Source organism: Pongo abelii, chromosome 13 (assembly GCF_028885655.2).
Source record: "Pongo abelii isolate AG06213 chromosome 13, NHGRI_mPonAbe1-v2.0_pri, whole genome shotgun sequence".
In the NCBI taxonomy this organism is placed as follows: Eukaryota; Metazoa; Chordata; class Mammalia; order Primates; family Hominidae; genus Pongo; species Pongo abelii.
This window is the reverse complement of record NC_071998.2, coordinates 31,108,382-31,130,070: the sequence shown is the minus strand read 5'-3', so window position 1 is coordinate 31,130,070 and position 21,689 is coordinate 31,108,382. Positions and strand designations below refer to the sequence as shown.

Here is a 21,689-nt window from a genome sequence, read left to right as displayed (position 1 = left end):
TCTTTAGTTATAAATTCAGCTAGTCATATAAACAGTAACATACTCATCTAAAGGAACCTAATGCCAGAGAGAAGATAATAGTTACGAAATGGAGACAATAATAACTTAACTCTTTTGTAGGCAATGGGGTTTCAAATGCAATATGAAGTACATTAATTCCAAGAGTTGTACCACTAGAGGTGCGATGGCAATGTAAATAGTCTAAACAATGTACACTATCTTGATCTACCAATTCCATGTATAAAATGTTCCTAGGGAACTAGTAAGACTCTTGTGAGATTTGTCATACCATTGCTTGATAGCTGAAAATTGGAAACAGTGCCAGTTAATAAGAAATGGGTATATCCATATGATAGAATATTGTATTTATTAATGTGGAGCTCTTTGTACCAAATATAAGTTTAAAAACCAGGTTATCAAAGAGTATGTATGATACGCTTTTTTAATAAAATAAAATACATTTACATACCTAGTCACTATGCCACAAGACGTTAAGAATAGTTTTCTCTAGATAGTGGCCTTACAGGCAATTTTTATTTGGGGTGTGTGTGTTTTACTCAGTAAATGTTTATTACTTTTGTATTCAGAAAAAACATTAAGAGAATTATAGGAAAGTTTAACTAAAAAAGAAAATCTTTAAAATATCATTAAATTATTTAACATATCCTTCAAGCGAGATTGTTTCCTTTTGCTAAGCTATATTTTGTAATCTCCACAACAAACATGAAATAGTATAATAGAAGTTGACATAAAAAAACTTGCACAGTAATAGGAAGCAGTGTTTACATTTTGCTGCCCCTTACATTTTGAAGAGAGAACTCATATTCTTAACCAAGACTGTTTCTTATCATTATTCAAAGGTACCTACTTTTCCTAAATATTGCAATTAAATTATTTTTACTTGTAACAAGAAAGCAGTGTATTGTAAAGGAACCAGCCAGACCTGGGTTAAATTCCTAATTCTGCCATTTAACTTTGACATAACCACCTAAACCCAATCAAAAAAAGAAAAGTATAGGTACCTAACTGAGCCAGTGAGCAGAATATTTAGTCCAGGTACACACCAGGTAGTTCCAATTTAATACTCAGCAAAGTACATATCTCCTCTATTTACATTTTGCTCATTTCCTTTTGATATTCCAAAAGTTCTTACTTGGATTACTCTAGACAATTAGAACGTCTCTTGCCCATTTGGGGAACAATTATTCTTCTAAGGCTATAATTTGGCATTAAGCCAGGAAATTCATGGTTCTTTGTACCATGAGTATTGAGAATGTTGCTCACTATTTTTGGCAATGTCTTTATGAAAAGATCTTTCCCACTTTTGAAAATAGAATAGTTACGCTTCTCTCAAGAAATTGGGTTACCTCAGACACAGTAAACTGTGTAATTAATGTGATGGTTCCTTCTTTGTGTTAAATGCTAGGATGTTCACACACATCTGTGATCTCTCTAGAAAGTATAGCATGGCATGTACTTTAAGTAGCTAACTCCCTCTTGGCTTCACTTTTTTTTTTTTCTCTTATATGATTCATCATATTATGTCTACTTCTGAAAGCAGAGATAATACTGGCCCTCATTTAAGGGGTTTTAAGGATTAAATATCAGTGTGTCTACTATTCTGCCTGGACCACATAGAGGGCTCAAAAATAGTAATTTCACATGACAGGTTCTAGACTTTCTAATAATACAGTTTGATGTACTCTTGCTTATGTAATCACCTGATAAAATTCAACATGTTCCAAATTCCCTTTGAAATAATGGAAAATGATAAAAATAAACAGCCAAATATCAAAACTAGAATGAAAAATGAAGTTACCTCAAATAGTGAAGGGCAAAAGAAACTGGATCTAAGCCTGGAGTTAAATTGAGACCTCGTCTGTCTGAACTGATACATGACTAACATAGCTTACCAACTGGCTTTTTCTTCATCTAAAAATAGGCCATTAAACAAACATACTTTAGGATTTATAAATGACAAATCAAGAAATTATCTTATATTGTTTTAATATATGAATTTATAAATGTTTCATAAATTTAATATAATTTTAAAAATTTTAAAGTAGTTATCCTAAAACAAGACCTTGAAATGTATCAGTGCTGTTCAAAGGATCTAGCAATGAAGGTGGAGAAGTTAAATAAAAGATAATTGACAACAATTAACAGTTTGGTGTACATTAAGTAATAAAAGCAAGTTATATGAGTAACAGCCCTTGTCTTCTCCTTAGTGGCTAAGGTAAGGGGAAGATGTCATTGTCATTGTGTTGTTGCTGATTATAGCTCTTTTTAAATTTGTTTTCATACTCTTGAAAATCTACCCAAATTACACAGGAAAATCTCACAGTCCAGCAGTGCAAAAATTTTATTTCTGTTTCCCCTCCCCACCACTTTACAAGATGTAAAATTTTACTTAATCCACCGTATTCTCTTTTTTTAATTATCTGTTATCAGTCACGTCAAATGTGAGGAAAAAAACACTATATCAATTAAAAATATCCGTCCCTCTTCCCCACTGCTACAGCAAATTTAGGATAAATCTACAGCATTCACTTACTTTTGCTGGTTCTGATACTGAGGAATACTTTTTTATTTGAGAATCAACACCTAAAGACTTGGCTAATTGTACAGCATTTGAATCATCACTGATAAGTGTTCCAAGAGCCACAAGAAGTCTAAAAGTGGCTTCTAGGTCTTGTACCACTTCCAAGATTGTGCTAATTAGTGACAAACATTGAGCTTTCCCTTCAATGTTATGGTCTTTATGAAAACAAACAGAATAGTTCAGGGCCAATGTAGCCAGAGCAATGTGAATGTTCTTATTGCTCCCTGATTTCAGTTCTATTGCATGGGACATCAGTGATTCCCTCTGGGACATCATGAGTTTTTGTCCTGCCTGGCCAACAAAACAATTGCAAAAAGTCCTGAGAGCAAGCAGCTGGTTTGCTGGCTTTCCTTTAGGGTTCAGAAGATTGATAAGATGACTGCTGAACTGAGCCCCTTCCTTTTCATTGCAGAAGTTCTCATTCACACTGGGATGTTTAATTGACAACCGAAGAATGTCAAGTGCAGGAAAGACAATATCTATTTAAAAAAAAAAGTCATTAATGCTTATGAAAATAAAGAAAATTTCTTTTGACTATCGACTTTTAAGGATTTTATTTTCCCACTACAAAACTAACCATTTTAGAAAATGTGAAAAATCATGTGTCTGCTTTAAAAAAAATGCATATATTTCTGAAACTTTTGTTAATTTTTCATATTTATATAAACTAGATTTATTACTGAAAGATCATATTCGCTTTAAAAATAAGGTAACTCTCTCAGGTTATCAAATAGCCTACACACTGTGAGTATTCAAAAATGAATGGAAAGAATGGGGTGCAGACCTTGCTTTTAAAAATTCTGTAAGACCGAACAATTAAACAGGGAAAACGTTCTTTTTTTTTTTTTGAGACAGAGTTTCACTCTTGTTGCCCAGGCTGGATTGCAATGGCGCGATCTCGGCTTGCTGCAACCTCCACCTCCTGGGTTCAAGCAATTCTCCTGTCTCAGCCTCCCAAGTAGCTGGGATTACAGGTGCATGTCACCATGCCCGGCTAATTTTTGTATTTTTAGTAGAGACGAGGTTTCATCATATTGGTCAGGCTGGTCTCAAACTCCTGACTTCAGGTGATCCACCCACGTTGGCCTCCCAAAGTGCTGGGATTACAGGTGTGAGCCACCGTGCCCAGCCGGAAAGTTCTTAAGAGAATTCCAGTTAACAAGTGATAGGACGCTTATAGGTTGGTGGGAGCTTTATAATCAAGGGCCTGGGTAGATGCCATCTGAATGAATGCACAAAATAATCTTAGCATCACTAAAGGTGAGGAAATCCAACATTATGTGCTCCATAATATAAAACTAGTATGCATCATCATTTATAAAGGATTTCACCTAAAAAAAACCCCTACTGAACCAGAATCTAATTTTACCACTAGCAATAAATACAGAGATGGAGGAACACATCAGCAAAATCCATAATATGGGACATTTTATTGAGAAAAAAAAAAAAAAGACTTTTTCTCCAATAAATCAGTGGCATAAAAAAAATAACGGGCAAGGACTCTTTGGGAATTAAAAAAGACTTAACTGACATAATTGGAAAAAAAAAAAAAACTTATAGTAAATATTCGTAGCCTAGGGTTAACAGGTCACTAAGAGTATCTTGGATGCCTGGCCGGGAATCCATAAATGCTCTGAAACAGTAAACAAACAGGTGCATGGCCTGGCGCAGTGGCTCACGCCTGTAATTCCAGCACTTTGGCAGGCTAAGGCGGGAGGATCACGAGGTCAGGAGATGGAGACCATCCTGGCTAACATGGTGAAACCCCATCTCTACTAAAAATACAAAAAATTAGCCGGGCATGGTGGCGGGTGCCTATAGTCCCAACTACTCAGGAGGCTGAGGCAGGAGAACGGCGTGAACCCGGGAGGCAGAGCTTGCAGTGAGCCGAGATCACACCACTGCACTCCAGCCTGGGCGACAGAGCGAGACTCCGTTTCAAAAACAAAAACAAAAACAAAAAACAAAAAAAACAAAACAACAACAACAACAAAAAACAAACTGGTGCGTATATGGGGATCATTATGTTACCTTCAGATTCTCAAAAGGCATGTAACGAAAACAAGATTATCAATTCCAGTAGTGTAGTGAACCCTTTTCGTGAAGATTTTCCATAGTGATTTAGAACTACTCAAGTTAACTTTCATTTAATCCACAAATACCAGTAATATTGATAGAAATGAAGATAAAACTTCTTGCTTTCTGGTGACATTTTTGAAGAGTGTTTATTTACCTTCAGGACAGTTAATAGCTTTCCATAAAATCTGAAGTTGCTGGACTGTGGGTTTTTCTGAAGAACTATTACATATTAGAGACAGTATCTTCTCAAGAAGTATCAAGTCATCCTCAGTTAACTTCTTCTCTTCAGGTGCAGTTCCATTAAGTTCCTTCAGTTTACCTAGAACCCAAAATCAAACTTTCAAAATTCTCTAACTGTAATTAGCCAGATAATATAAATGCCAAGACTTTCAAGAAAAGTACTCTAGTGTACACCATGGGGAGTTAAGACTTTACTCAGCAATTATCAAACACCATAAAGTAAGGATAAGGCTTATGAGCTTTGTCTTTTTTTTTTTTTGAGACGGAGTCTTGCTTAGTCGCCCAGGCTGGAGTGCAGTGGTGCCATCTTGGCTCACTGCAAGCTCACCTCCTGGGTTCAAGCAATTCTCCTGCCTCAGCCTCCTCAGTAGCTGGGACTACAGGCGCCCGCCACCATGCCTGGCTAATTTTTTTGTGTTTTTAGTAGAGACGGGGTTTCACCACATTAGCCAGGATGGTCTCGATCTCCTGACCTCGTGGTCCACCCACCTTAGCCTCCCAAAGTGCTGTGATTACATGTGTGAGCCACCACGCCCAGCCTTCTTCTTCTTATTATTATTTTTTGAGACGGAGTCTCACTCTGTTGCCCAGGCTGGAGTGCAGTAGCATGATCTCGGCTCACTGCAACCTCCACCATCAGGATTTTCAAGCGATTCTCCTGCCTCAGCCTCCCGAGTAGCTGGAACTACCAGCATGCACCACCACACCAGCCAATTTTTGTATTTTTAGTAGAGATGGGGTTTCACCATGTTGGCCAGGCTGACCAACATGGTGAAAAACTCCTGACCTCAAGTGACCCGCCTGCCTTGAACTCCCAAAGTGCTGGGATTACAGGCATGAGCCACCACGTCCAGCCTCCATTTTGGATGACTTTCAAAGCAACATCATGTGCAATATATGTTCAAGTGTAAGTCAATAACCTAGTTTCTCCATGAGAAAATTTATGACAACTTTTTAGCCAATTTATGTCAATTTCTACAGTTGTCAATGAAATAGTCAAAGAGTTAAACACCTACTGATAACATTTAATTTATGACTTAGTTCCATATGCATATTTGATGTCACATTATTTTAAAAATTTATTTAATGGACATACTGCCCTTTCTTCCCATGTTCACATTTCATGAAACAATTTCCTTCAAATCCTTCACATGTATCTTTAGATCAGTATCCTTTTTATCATGACTTTGAGTTACTGTGTTTCCTTAAAAATCTTTATCTCAAGAATAAAAAAGTCCAAATTCCGATAATAAGGAAAATTATCCAAATTTACACCGTTGAAATCAATTATAAATGGAAACTAGGGCCCGTTTCACTAATCTCAGGTATTAACAACTTTAACTCTAATAAATAAAAATCAAGTTTATTAAGGAATGCAAAAATCAAGATACCTGTTAGATTTTCACAAGTTTTTTTTTTTAAATCTAAAAGTGTGCATATACTACATTATTCAAAATAAAGCAATTAAGAAAATATTAATGAGTGATTTTTATAAATTTTTACAATACTGACTCTGCCTTATACTCTGGTAAGTATGTTATGTTATGTTAACCCAATTAATTCTCATCATAATCTTTGTGGCAAACAAAGCTAACAGTACTTTTAGTCCAAGACAACAACAACAACAACAAAACACTGTATTTTGTTTTGAGGAGCACAAACAGAAAAAGCAATCAAAGTCACTAAAGCAGATTCATTTCTTTTTTTTTTTTTTCCTTGAGATGGAGTCTTGCTCTGTTGCCCAGGCTGAAGTGCAGTGGTGCGATCTTGGGCTCATGCAACTCCTCCACCTCCCAGGTTCAAGTGATTCTCGTGCCTCAGCCTCCAGAGTTGCTGGGATTACAGGCGCCCACCACCACACCCGGCTAATTTTTGTATTTTTAGTAGAGATGGGGTTTCACCATGTTAGCCAGGCTAGTCTCGAACTCCTGACCTCAGGCAGTCCGCCCACCTTGGCCTCCCAAAGTGCTGGGATTACAGGCATGAGTCACTGTACCAGGCCAGCAGATGCATTTCTAATGGGCAATTTAAAATGAACTTGTATTATTTCTGAGGGCCACTAATTTTTTAAAGACAAGATCTTAATTTTTCAAATGCTTTACTCATTCATATTCATTGATTTTTTTTTTAAAACATTAAGAGCTTCGGTGGGTAGAATTTACATTTTCCACCTTTAATTTTTTTTATTACAGTTATCATAAATTACTTACTTTATGTTTGTGTAAGACTTCTTAGAAAGTATTATGGATCCTTTACCAGATTGTATATTTGTGGTGGACACTGTTGTTTAATACCGCAATAGAAGTATCTATTTATATTAAGTACCCAGTTCCTGACACATGTTGGTAAGAGAAACAACCTTGATGACATCCTCAAACAGTCTATGAATATACGAAAAAATTAATTAAAGAGACTTACCTAATATTTGTGTAGGGTTTGCTTGGTCAAATGTGACAGCCTCTTTTTTAGGGAAATAAATATTCATTGTTTTAGATGCAGCTGATCGGTAGGCACTAGTCCCTATTTAAAGAATAGAAGATGATGATAATCACAAGGAGTGATCAAAAATGAGATTTTTCTAACTATATGACTTAGTTTTCATAATTATTGAGATATGCAACTATTCAGTGCATGCAATAAACAAGGAACCTCAAGGGGAAAAATATCCACAATATTTTGTATAATTTATATTTATTGATATAATATTTTTTGGTTTTGGGAATGGAAGCTTAAACGTAGAACAAGATCATCTCACATTTTTTACTTCTTTTTTTTCTTTCTGAGACAGAGTGCAGTGGTGCAATCACAGCTCACTACAGCCTCGACCTCCTGGACTCAAGCAATCCTCCCACCTCAGCCTCTGAAAGTGCTGGGATTACAGGTTTGAGCCACTGAGCCTGGCCTAAGATTAAATCTAAATTATAAATTTAAAAAAAGCCAAAGAATACCATATAATTATATGAAACTTTCCATTTTCATCTTCTCTAAGGCATGCTGATCTCTCCCTTTTTATATGTCTTTTGCTGCTTATTCCAAATGATGTAGTAGGCATTATCATTTTCTCTAATCTTTTTCTGCATCATCTTTATAAATCCCCAAGTTGTAAATCCCTGAAGGACAGGAGTCCTAGACCTTTTTTTTTTTTTTTAAGTATTTTATTAAGTTCCAGGGTACATGTGCAGGATGTGCAAGTTTGTTACATAGGTAAATGTGTGCCATGGTGGTTTGCTGAGGAGTCCTAGCTCTTTTTTTTTTTTTCTGAGACAGTCTCGCTCTGTTGCCCAGGCTGGATGGCGTAATCTCAGCTCACTGCAACGTCCGCCTCCTGGGTTCAAGCAATTCTCCTGCCTCAGCCTCCAGAATAGTTGGGATTACAGGCATGTGCCACCACGCCGGGCTAATTTTTGTATTTTTAGTAGAGACAGGGTTTCACCACATTGGCCAGGCTGGTTTCGAACTCCTGACCTTGTCATCCACCTGCCTCGGCCTCCCAAAGTGCTGGGATTACAGGCATAAGCCACCGTGCCCAGCCTAATTTTTGCATTGTTTCAGTACAGAAGGGGTTTCACCAAGTTGGCCAGGCTGGTCTCGAACTCCTGACCTCAGGTGATCCGCTCACCTTGGCCTCTCAAAGTGCTGGAATTACAGGCGTCAGCCACTAGGCCCATCTGAGTCCTAGTCTTTTATATATATATTTTTTACATCTTAAGTCTCTATTATATTAACAGAAACTCAGTATCTGATCATGAACAAACTGGCACATGATGAAAATTCAGCAATATTCAATAAATAAAGTGACCTTCAACTAAAGTATAATTTAAATCTAATTTACATCTCACATTTCAAATCTTAATCAATTTAAACCCTATTTTGTTCAAATGTACAGTTAAGATATTGTGCAAAAATATGAATAAAAGATTTATCTTAATATTCTGAGTACATTAGGAATAGAAAGGGATGAAGGTAGATAAAGATGAAACAGTGAGATTGGTGTATAAAATTGTTTATAAACAATAAATTTTTCTTGACATAAAAATAAGCTATACACACATTGCCTGCATTCTTGGTCAGTACAGTCTAGTAGTTGTGTTAAGAATGCAAATATTAATCAAATATCATCCAAATAAGTATAATGAAAAGTTCCCTGATGGAAAAGTACAGGATGCAATGCAAGATAAGAGTAGGCGATCTAGCAAGGACATATGTGGGTGTTCAGAAAAGTTTCACTGAGCTTATCTAATAAATACTGTATTACAAAATTAAATAAAAAAGAAAAGGCAGAAAAACAGCCAATAATTTGTGGTCTAAATGACAAGGCAAAGGGCAATGCATAAGTATGCCAAAAGAAAACAGTGAATTCAAAACTCTGGAGGTAGAAAACAGTATTACATGCTCAAGAAACTGACACTGGCCAGTATGGCTGGACAGAAGAAAGGCAGTGAGGAATGTGGGGCAAGGCAAAAGAAAAATATTCACTGGGAAGCCAATGAAGAGTTTTTTAATCAAGGGAGGTGCATAAACAGAGTAAACAATAAAAAGATCACTGTCTGCAATATGGATCATGGAGAGACCAATTTGGAAGTTATTTCATTATTCCAGGCGAGAGGTGACATTAGCTTGTACTAAGGTATATAAAGCTCCAATATACACACCATACTGTTAAAAACTAACTTCTGGAAAATGGGAGGGAGCACTGTTAACCTTTGTTAACAAGTACAGCTAAGAATTACTAAGCATTAATTTGGTAAAAAGTTATTTACATAAATTTTATAATTTTAAGCTCTTAATTCTAGGAAGTAGATATGACCTCAACTTTGCAAATGAGAAAAACAAAAGCACAGACACATCAAATAAATTGTTCAAGGTCAAGCAGATAAAAAGTAGTAGAGCTGAGATTTGAATTTAGATTCTCACTCCAGAATCCATAATCTTAATTACAGGTACTATGTTATACTTCAGTATTGCTAACCAATGTTACTTTTGCAATTAAAAATAGCTTACAAAATCACATGCCAAGTGATGGACATGGTAGTGTGCACATGTAAACCCAACTACTCAGGAGGCTGAGGTGGGAGGATCATGTGAGCCCAGGAGTTTGAGCCCAGCCCAGGCAACAAAACAAGATTCCATCTCAAAAGTAATAAAAAATAAAAATGCATGCTAGGTTAGTTATTGAGTGGTAGCTTTATGGGTGTTTATTTTAATGCTGAATAACATTTATGTTACTCAATTTCTCTCATATAAATTACAAGGAACATAAAAATTAAGTAGAAAAAAATATATGCCAAGATATCTGTCAAACTTGAAAGAGATGAACCACAAATTTAGCTCTGTGTTTTAATGGCAGCCAATACAGAGGAAAACATGCCAGTACATATTCAATGAACAAGTGAGGTATGTCAGACTGTAGACTAGGTAACTAAGGATTAAAAAAAATTAGTTGCTCAGAAGAACTATAGCTATTCCAGGCATAAATCACAGAAGCGAATTCTTTCCTGAGTCTTCTTAAAGAGAACAATGTATAATCCAGTGAATAACATTCTCAACACATTAAGTAAGAATGAAGAGATGAGAATAAACACAGACTTTGTAAGAGTAGTGAGGAAAGCAGATTTACTACAGTAAAACAGTAGTTTCTGATCCTAGATGCATATTAGAATCACATTGGAAGATTATAAAACTACCCTTTGCCAAGTCCCCAACTCAGAGCAGAATTAGACCAAGTAAGCATCTCTGGGGATAAGGCTGAAGTATGTTTGTAAAGCTCCCCACATGATTCTAAAATGTAGTAATCAGACAATTCTGAGAAAACTCAAAAAGCCAGACAAGTTTGGTCTCGATTTACTATATAAGAAGTTCTCAAGCAAGAAAATGACACAAATTTTCTTACTCTTTTCATTAAATAAAAGTTCCAACGAATTTTTAAAATCTAAAAAAAGAAAAAGAAATAAAAAGTATATACCTGTAAATGGATCAACTCCAGCCATGGTAGTTCCCATACTTGCAGAACCTGGTACATAACGACCAGCACCTACAATACAATAATACTCCTAGTAAGCAAAGGTGACTGTAAATTATAAAGTTCAAACTGCTCCTTCGCTTATTTCCATTACTAAGCACACTTCACAATGGCGTCATTATATACATAATAAATATGCCACAAATTTAATACAGAAAAATGCTTAGAACAGTGCCTGAGCATGTCATAAGTGTTAGCTACAAAGTAAACATTACATGCCTTATATAATTGTAGAAGTTTAGTAAATTACAAAAATATAAGTGGATTGGAGAGAAATAAAAGTTTCCAGAATAAAATGTGGACACTATTCTATTGAAGTAAAGGGGTGGGACTAACTAGCACATAAGACAATTGGAGAAGACTCAGGTAAGAGTTAGAGATACTATGACAACAGCCCAGTCACATTTTATTATAGATAATACTTGTGGCTGTCTTATTGAAAATAGAAAGAAGGAAACTTAAAAGTTAAGTATAGAGAGAGAATCAGCAGGATTTGGAGATATGGAGAATACTGGATCAGCCTTTATGGGAAGAAGAAAAATGAGCTACTGTTCTAGCCTCTCTCAATTTATACTCTAGGAGTTGTTATAACCGGTGCAAAACATACAGCAATGCCAAACAAAATTAAAAAAGCAAAACCAAAAAAAAAAAGTAAGATTAATTAAAATAATGAGAAACACAGAATAAATGGATTTGTTGAAATTTAACCATATGCCAGCTAATCTTCTATGCATATATTCATTAAATTATTATATAGATACCATTATAATTCACAATATTTTAGAAGCAGAAGGCTGAATAACTTGCCCAAGGCATTAAGCTGTTAAGAGGTAAAGTACACTCTCACACTTTTCTAAATATGGTTTTCTGACCACCTGAGTGAATCACAGATTCAATACACAGATTCCCAGAGTTCACCCATAACCTCGGGTTACTCCAAACTGGCTCCACTTTAGAAACACTTGGGGAACTTTAAAAAATAAGATCGCTGGGCGTGGTGGCTCACGCCTGTAAACCCAGCACTTTGGGAGGCTGAGGTGGGTGGATCACCTGAGGTCGGGAGTTCGAGACCAGACTGACCAACATGGAGAAACCCTGTCTCTACTAAAAATACAAAATTAGCTGGGTGTGGTGGCGCATGCCTGTAATCCTGGCTACTCGGGAGGCAGAGGCAGAGGCAGGAGAATTGCTTGAGCATGGGAGGCAGAGGTTGTGGTGAGCTGAGACCGCACCATTGCACTCCAGCCTGGGCAAGAAGAGCAAAACTCTGACTAAAAAAAAAAAAAAAAAAAAATCTAAGATCAAACTACCACCAAGATCATTTTATTTAATTAGAATCCTTGGGTGAGAGATCAGAGCATGAATAATTTTAGTTTTAACCTCCTCACTAATCTAGTGAATCAGAATCTCTTGGCCATAGAACCCTGGGATAAGTAATTTAAACAAGCTTCCCAGATCATTCTAATAAACATTAGCAGTTTAAGGACTGCATAAATTAGTAAGGAAAAGAAAGAAGAATTAAGACTGACTTTAAGTTGTAGCTAGATAGGGAAATCTTTTGGCCCCAGTGCCACTGACAAAGTTGGGAAAACATCATCATCAACAATAACTAATACATACCGTGGCTTAAATATACTCCAGGCATTTTGCTTTACACTTACACATATTATGCTATTTTATTTTCATACCTCAATATGGTAGATGCTGTTATATATTTATACAAAAATGTATTCAATTATCCTGATACCCTAATTCTCTTGGACATTGTTTATGCTATCTTGCATATCTACATAACCACTGCATCTTCTGAGTTACTGACATTATGGAACAGTGAGATATGCTCTGGTTATAATGGCCCCAGGAGTTTTCTTGATTTTGCTGGTATTAGTTGAAGCTTGATATGTTCTTTCTGTTCCAGAAAAAAAGCCGCCAAAGTGATTTGGATTCTCACTCGGTATTAAGTTTCAGGGCATCACTGTTTCTGAACTGCTGATAAAGAGAAAGCCATCTTATCTACTCTTCAGATCCTTACTACCATTTGAAATCACATTATGTTATCAAAGACTTCCTTAACAGCCACTGTGCCATCACAGCATTTAGTGTGACAGTTAATTATTTTCATTTGCTAGTTATCAATGCACATGGTATAACCATTTGCATCTGGGCCACCAATACATTCACAGGAAAAAGGAAGCTCACTGACAGCAATCTACAACCTCATGACACTGACCTAACGTATGTTTGTCCAATCTCTATGACTTAGAGAGGACTGTAGGTTGTCATTTTTATAGCTCACAGTACTAATCTGCAAGGCTAGTGGATACCTAAAGGCTATGATCTCTTCCCAAACTGAGTATACTGTCGAGGAACTCTGTCTGAAGATCCAACAACAGCATTATACAAGATATCAAAAGCCATTCTGAAAATAGAGACTTCTTCAGCTGCCTTAAAGTCCAACTCTGGCACTTTTTCCAGTAGTGTTGACGCTGAGGCATGCATACCTTGGTAAATAAATTCATTTTGAAGAGATACACCAACACTTCAAGGGCTTCAAGAAGGACATTAATAACTTAGATTAGGAAGACTATTCCTGGGTAGCTGGGTGGAATGTCTCCTTCCATGTTAAGTCAAAATATGCCTGGGGAGACTTCTTGATTGTACTGCTCCATCCAATATCAGGGACTCACATGGCTCCTTCTCTGCTCGTGATTGGTAGCATCTCGCCAGTGATAGCACTCATGCTGTGTCTTGGTTGGTGGGTTCCCCTATTATCTAATTTCACAGATAAAAAAAATAGGCTCAGACAGGTTAGGTAACTTGCCAACTTCTCATAGCAAGTAAGTGGTAGAGCCCAATTTTGAACCAAGGTTTGTCTGACTCTAAAACCTATGTTCTTAACTACACTGCTCTCCTGGTGGGAAGGACCCCTGGAGAAAACAATGAATTCTAATAATATGCTATTTAAAAGTCATGAGGGAATCTACACAACTACTCCGGGAAAAAGCAAAAATCAGAAGTTAAAGAAAAGGAGATCCATCAAAATTGGAAATGCAGATAAGGGAATTATCAGTTACTGAATGACATCTTCAAGGTGTAAAGCCATGTAATGCAAGATGCTATACATTTAGTGAAGAAAGATATATGAATCAAAACTACATCCCACCTGTAAAAGGATCTGCTGTGGGTAGTGTGTTAGAAGATCCCGAAGAGCCCGGAACATACCGACCACCACCTGTGCATGCAAAACAAAGAAAAGGCAGAAGTGCACCAAAGTTCTGAATTTTTCAAACAGCACAATGCTTGTTTTAGAAGAACCTACATTTGGAGAAAAACAGAAGAGCAAAACTTTCACATGATAGAATGACAGAAACTATAGTTAGAAGTCTTATAGCTGGGAAAAAATTGAAATTTTAATGATTCTCCAAGTTTTGTTTTCTTAACTTTAATGCTTTATTATACCTTAGCCCCAGCACTTAAATATTAAAACTTAATTCAAATATCAAAAGAGAATTGCAGGTAATATCTGACCTAAATATATATACACACAATCAATTCCTATCCCTGTTCCTATACAAATTCACAAGAGTTCCTGCTGTTGTTGTTATCAAAACCACAGGCACTAAATGTTAATCTTTTAGAGCTCTAGGTTCATTAATTCATGTGTCAAACAATGAACTCAGGGCTGGGGATCCAGAAGGGAACAAAATTGCTTATATCCACTGAAGCTTACAACCTACTGGAGAAGAGAATTAGAAAGGGGATGAAAACTACAAAGGAAAGAGATTTCCATTTATACATTTACGAATGTGTGGCGTATATGACCATGTTTTGTTAGTACCTCTAGGGAAATAATCAGGTTGTCCACAAAAAAAAAAAAAAAAAAAAAAAAACCACCAACACAGTAAGGATGCTTAAAAAGTTAAGAGTCTCAGAAGGGCAAAACAACCCAAGTGCTTCCTAGATTTCCAGACAGTCAGCTGCTTTAATTCCTTTCCTGTATCCCACATGCAAAATAGCTTACACAGTACTACAATCTGTGTTCACTCTTTTGAACTACAGTCTGAAATTCCAACAACAAAAATATCCACATACTAAAGAATTATTTTCTTTTTAAGTGCAAGTATTTGGAGGATCAAATCATCTGTAATTCAGTAGTAAGTTACTTTGATAATTTTTTTTTTTTTAATTTTTAATTTTTTTCAGACGGAATCTTGCACTGTCACCCAGGCTGGAGTGCAATGGTGCGATCTTGGCTCACTGCCATCTCTGCCTCCCAGGTTCACGTGATTCTCCTGCCTCAGTCTCCCAAGGATCTGGGATTACAGGTGCACATCCATCACACCTGGCTAATTTTTTGTATTTTTTTTTTTTTTTTTGGTAGAGATGGGGTTTCACTATGTTGGCCAGACTGGTCTTGAACTACTGACCTTGTGATCTGCCCGCCTTGGCCTCCCAAAGTGCTGGGATGACAGGCGTCAGCCACCACACCTGGCCTGATAATTCTATTTAAATCAACATGCAGGTAACATTAGTTTTATTATATGAATGGGCAATGAAATTTTGAAGTAGAAGGAGAAGAGACAATTTGGGAATGTGGAGCAGCTGTCAGGGAAGAAAAGGTGGATCTACATAAGGATTTGAGACAGGAATATAATACGAAGTCCTCGTAAAACAAGGAAGAGCACTAGCACATGAAAAATGTTGAGTCAGAAATGATGAGAGGAAAACATTAACAGTAAAGTGCCTATCTCAAAATGTTATTTAGAGGAGGCATTTTATTTCCTCCTACACCAGTCTCCAGAACTCAAGTTAATATTACTAGGATTAGATTCCACTTCCTAGGAGCCAGAATTTGGACTAGTACCACCAGGATTACAACTTACAGACTGGTATGAGCACCTAACTGCATTTATAACATCTGAGATATTGCATATGATGTTACAAACAATTAACTTAAAATGAACGTGTAGAATACACATCACATATAAACTAAAACTACCCATAGGGTTCACTTTTAGATTTGATGCATGACTGACCAATTTAGCCTCATGTGAAAAAAGATTTACTAAATTTTGCCAAAATATAATTTTTTAAAAGAAACACTATATAAAAGAACTTACAAGTTTATTTTTGTTTCAAATAACTGAAATTCCATTATAGTGTGATTGTATTTTTGAAAGACAACAATTTACTATAATTTCTGTAAAATACAGAATTACTACATAATTTCAGGCTTAAACATATGAATGTGAAGCAAAACCCTGCTGTAGATATTGGTATTTATTGAAAAAGCTAATCACATGACTGTTTGAAAACATCAAAAAAATCAATCTACACTAATGGAACTACGTAAGACTCAATACAAACACTAACTTACCTGTAAATGGATCTGAAAAGCTGGGATTCCCAAGTCCCAACATTTGACCTTTTGTGTTATCAATAATAAATTTGGCTACTTGATCCAGAAACATAGGATTCAAATCATTCTTCTGTAAGAAGTTGTATGCAGTTAACCAAGGGTCATCACTGGTATTATATGGCAATTTATACGATGGTCCACCTTCATTGACATCAATTGAGAAAACATAATCAAATTCCTAAAGTAGGAATATAAAAAGGAGATACATGCTTATTAATTTATCTGTTCACATATATTAATGACATATACAACATAACACAGATGTGTTCTTTAATAATTACAGTACTTAAACTTTTTCCAAAGTGCAGTGCTAAAATCTTCCTTTTTGGCAGATAAAGATTAACAGCCCCCATCTGCATGCGATGCAATATTAGAATTTCATTAGGGGATGGGGGTGAGGATGAAGGATGGATTATAACTACATATTAATACTAGAGCCAAAGAAGAGTTTCCAACTGGTTGATATCAAAGTCAAAATTATCAGCTGTTACTGTGCCCTACTCACCAAAACATGCTGGCAGTTTAAGCACTGCCCTGCAGGGTCTCTCATGTCTTGTCAAGTTAAATATAGCCAGGCATGAGGCATTAGAAGAAAGGTGGCACAGAAGCTCCCAATCCAAAATGGCTGGGAACAGCTTTTGTATAGAAACTACTACGTGACAGACAATTGCTAATTTGTCTCTCAAATGCAGCTCTCACTACATGGAAAGATACTTTTAAAATATCTATTTCAAGACAGGGAAAAAAAAGATTAGTTTCCCACAGTAATGGATTTTTAAATGTCAAAACAAAGAAAATTTTATCACCATGGGTCAAAGGAAACCTTTAATTTGCCTAATATTTAAGACAATAGTAATTAGAAAGTAGAGGTCGACATACTTTCCCTTCATATAAAACTTTTCCAGATGTTTGCTGATTAGCACCAGATGAGCCAACAACATCACCAATTTTTATCCACCTCCCTTCACTAACACTCCACTGATAGGCTTCGACTTTCTCCCCATCTCTGATTAGACGAGTCTGTCCTTCTCTAGTACCTTAAAATAAAAATTTTAAGAATCAAAGGTAGAATGGCAGTGTAAAGTTGAAAAACATTTAGATAGAAAATTCTTAACATTAAAATTTACACATAAGAGAATATGGATTTTGTTTCAAAATAAAATTGTATCAAATAAAAGATTTAAAAATGTGGTCAAAAGAAAATAACAGTTAAAAGGAAATATTATTAATCAAAGGAAGGTTAACAAAACGTGATTCTACTAGTAAGCAACTGGCCCATCAAAAATAAAACAAGTTTTATTAGTGAATATATCTTCCTAACACATTTCATTCCGTAAATGGCTCTCCATTAATCCAGTGGCTCAAACCGAAAAGTAGAAAAGTCTGATACCTTTCTCTCAACTCCATCGCTCCTTCAGCTACTTCTCAGCACCCCCTTCAGCTACTTCTATCAGCTCATTCTTTAAAATATATCTAGAAAACTGTCTCCTTAATATCTCCATCATCGTCCCTTGGTCCAAGCCACCATCATTTCTCAGTTGGGTTGATTCAACGGCCTCTTTCCTGTGCTCTTGGCCCCCGACAGTGTATATTCCACCCAGCAACCTCAGGAATTTTTTCAAAAGTTTAAGTAGGTCCTGACAGACACTCTTCTGCTTGAAACCCATCAATGCTTCTCATCTCACTTGGTAAAAGCCTAAACTCTCGAGTAGTGTACAAGACCAAATATAAATTGTCCCCACTATCCTACATGACCTTACTTTCTACTATTCCCCCGTCCCCTCATCTCCCAACTTCAGCCACAGAGCCTTTGCATTAGCTGTTTATTCTGCCTATGATACTCTTCACACAGATATTGGCAGTATTTGCTCCTTTCCCTCTTTAACAACTTTACACAAATGTCACCTTCTCAACAAGGCCTTCAGTGGCGGAGACAGCTATCCACCCTACGAAGAATCATGCTCTTCTTCCATTAGATACAGCTGTAGTTGTCTAGCCAGAGACTACATTATCTAGCCCCCTTGCACTGGGCAGTCACATGTCACATTACTGAGTAATGGTCAGTGGAATCTGGGTGGATGTGATATATGCCAGTTCTGGCCTAGTCCATCATACTTTAATCTCCCCTCTTACCCCATCTTAATCTGTTTCAATTTGTTATTTTGGTTGACTACAAAAAGAAAATCCAGCCTAACACACGTAGGTAGTTGAAAAAGAGAAGACGAGTCTTTTCAGAAAATGTGGATAGGCCAGAAATACTAATTTTTTAAAGGCTACAGTGTACAATCTGAAACCACATCAATGAATTTTTCATGCTCTATTATACTAAAATCCACTGGTCTATCTTGTACTTTGAATGGATCTTTTACCCATGTCTGAGATGGTATCAGATACTAGTCATATGGAAAATAATGGTTCAATGACTTATGCAGATCTTCTGCATATTCATACAGTTTATCATTCAATATTAAAAAATGACATTTGTTAATATTATTACCACTAGTATCAATACAAATGGGAAGCTACTAAGTTCCTGGTGGAGATACATTTTTCCTACATTTCAATTTTCACTCAAACGCTTGAATTTTATCTTTGGCAACATATATTGTCAGTTATTTTCCTTGACGGAACATGCTCAATTTGTTCATTTTCAAAAAACGTCTGCCAAATACCAAAGCCTGAATAACCGTAGTCATTCTTTCAAATAAAAATAGCACTCCATGAAAAAACTGGTAGTTTAGCCTGCAACTCAAATGACTGCACATGTTCTTTTCTTTGAGACACCACAGTATTTTGATTTACTTTATGTCTACTTTAGGTTTTCTCACCCGGAATATTTAAAAAGATGTGTCAAAATGTAATAAAACTGGTAATTCTTAATATTAATACCTCATCAAGGACATGCTTAATGGCAAACTGTTTTTTTTTTTGTTTTCACTGTTTTTTTTTTTAAAAACTACAACTGCATGCAAGTAGAACATAGTAACTTATCAGAATGGTTTAAAGCCCCTGGCTTGATTTACATACTAGTGAACCAGGGGTTTTACCCACCATTGTTTTTGCACCATAAGTGCAAACATTAATACAATGTACAAAATTCAAATAATATCTAGTATTAGAAAAATTAGTTTTGGCCTCATGGACATCCTAAAGGATCTCAGAATCCCCAGAGGTCCATGAATCAAGCTTTGAGAAGCACTGGTATAATAATGCAGTCAAGAGATACATCCAACCCAAGATTTCATTTGAGATGACTACGGTCTTCTGATTTTAAACTCAAATGACTCCCAACTCATTACACAGACAATGCTTGATTTAAACTCATTTTTTTTTTTTTGAGACAGAGTCACACTCTGTCACCCGGGATGGAGTGCAACAGTGTAGTCTCGGCTCACCGCAGCCTCAACCTTCTGGGCTCAAACCATCCTCCCACCTCAGCCTCCTGAGTAGCTGGGACTACAAGCGCATGCCATCACACCTGCTTATTTTGTATTTAAACTTATTTTAATATTCAGTTTGTAACCCCTCTCAGAGAATCCAATCAACCTAAAAGTATTAAATGAGTGCCTTTTGAGTGTCTACCGTAAATGATCTAAGTGTTGGGAGATTTATTTTTTAATTCCTGTTTATGAGAAGCTTAATTCAAAGTCTTCTGTGAGACAGAGGCAAGAACATGGTTTCTCATAGTGATTATATGCAATAGTAAAAATCCTCAAAAATCAGCATCTAGCAATGAGTAACACTAAAACACAAGCAAAACAACATTTATTTTTCTTCTCTTAATTGTTCCAAAAGCCAAATATGGTGAATTTTTCTACTAGGTACAATAAAATACTTACCAGGTTCATTAAGATGTTCCCTCCCAGGAAGCTGCTCAGCATTGATGTCCCCTAAATCGCCAGTTTTAGAATCAATGGTTGCGTGAGACAGTTCTTTTTCAAAAGCCTTGATTTCTTCAGCACTTGCTGTTCGATCTTCTGATTCCGTAAACACTCTAATAATGCCATCACTGTAAGGAAAAATAAACTGATTTTAGAAGTCATTGTCATAATACATTAACATTATCACACCTGAATGATCCATAGTAAAAATAATCTGTATTTATGAATATGAGAAACATTAGCATGTTATTAATTGCTGATTACAGCACTGTGCTGACTTCAGCACATGCTACTCTCTATTATGTCTATTTAATAGAGAAGTTATTGACAAAGAACAGAGAAATATGTATTTTATACAATTTCTAATTCCAAGTTAAATATTTACCATCATAAGAATCTAGAGCTATAGTATGTACTTTTAAAGTCAATATCATATAGTTGTTACCATATAGAGAAGGGTAGTGGGCTAGTTTAGTTTACAAAGGGCTCAAAGACCCAACGTAGTGCTTAAAATTAGCAGATGTTCAGTAGAAAAATATGGTCATCCTTTACTATGCCAGTAACTAGCAATGTAACTTCAATCAAGGAAAAAAAAATGGCCTAATGTTTGGATTAGATGGCCGTCCTTAACCTCTTTTCTCAGAAAAATTACTTTATCTCCATGATTTCTTAATTCAAAATTTTGAGATAGGGGAAGCAAATTAGACACTTGCAACTGTAGTAATCCTGGCCCATTCTACAGGAAACCTGTTTCTAACTTATTCGTCCACAAACATGTACATCACTCTTTCTACTGGTTTTTCTTCATATGCTTAGGAGGGGAAAAAACTAAGCCTAAATCACCCCCTGCCCCAGCCAAAAAATAAAACACTCACGTTATTAGACCCTCTATCCCTTATAGCTGTCACCTTCTTTTTCTTCTCTTTTTGAGACAGGGTCCAACTCTGTCACCTAGGCTGGAGTGCAGGGATGGTAATCACAGCTCACTGCAACCTCAAATTCCCGGGCTCAAGCAATCCTCCCACCTCAGCCTCCTGAGCAGCTGGGACTACAAATGCATGCCACCATGCCCAGCTAATTAAAGATTTTTTTTGTATGGAGACAGGGTCTCGGTAGCTCAGCCAGGATAGTCTCGAACTCCTGAGCTCAAGCGATCCTCCCACCTAGACCTCCCAAAGTGCTAGGATTACAAGTGTGAGCCACAGCAGCTGGCCTTCTTATTGCTTTCAATGCTAGAGTAGCATTACAGAGTAGTCTATGATCCTTCATCCATCTCCTCCAACCCTTTATTTCCTCTTATTTGCCTTTTTTTCTATCATTTTCTATTCAAAATGTGATTGATGCCAAAAGTCACTAATAACATCTTTCAAACCAAATCCAAATGCTTTTCAAATTTTCCATTCCTTGACTCTTCAAACACTTTTGACACTGATGACAATCTCCCTCCCA

At 36.4% G+C, this 21,689-nt stretch overlaps 1 protein-coding gene across 1 annotated transcript in view; it reads right to left on the bottom strand.

Annotated features, from left to right (window-relative positions):
- Positions 1–2,347: 2,347 nt before the first annotated feature.
- PLAA (phospholipase A2 activating protein) overlaps positions 2,348–21,689 on the bottom strand; it is a 44,819-nt gene continuing 25,477 nt past the window's right edge. Inside the window, exons 7-14 of the mRNA XM_002819730.5 lie at positions 20,199–20,368; positions 17,239–17,396; positions 16,318–16,537; positions 14,104–14,172; positions 10,884–10,952; positions 7,340–7,441; positions 4,836–5,000; positions 2,348–3,081 (exon numbers count right to left, since the gene is read on the bottom strand). Coding sequence (XP_002819776.2) covers positions 2,516–3,081; positions 4,836–5,000; positions 7,340–7,441; positions 10,884–10,952; positions 14,104–14,172; positions 16,318–16,537; positions 17,239–17,396; positions 20,199–20,368 — 1,519 coding nt within the window. The 3' untranslated portion in view covers positions 2,348–2,515. The remainder of the gene's footprint in view (positions 3,082–4,835; positions 5,001–7,339; positions 7,442–10,883; positions 10,953–14,103; positions 14,173–16,317; positions 16,538–17,238; positions 17,397–20,198; positions 20,369–21,689) is intronic.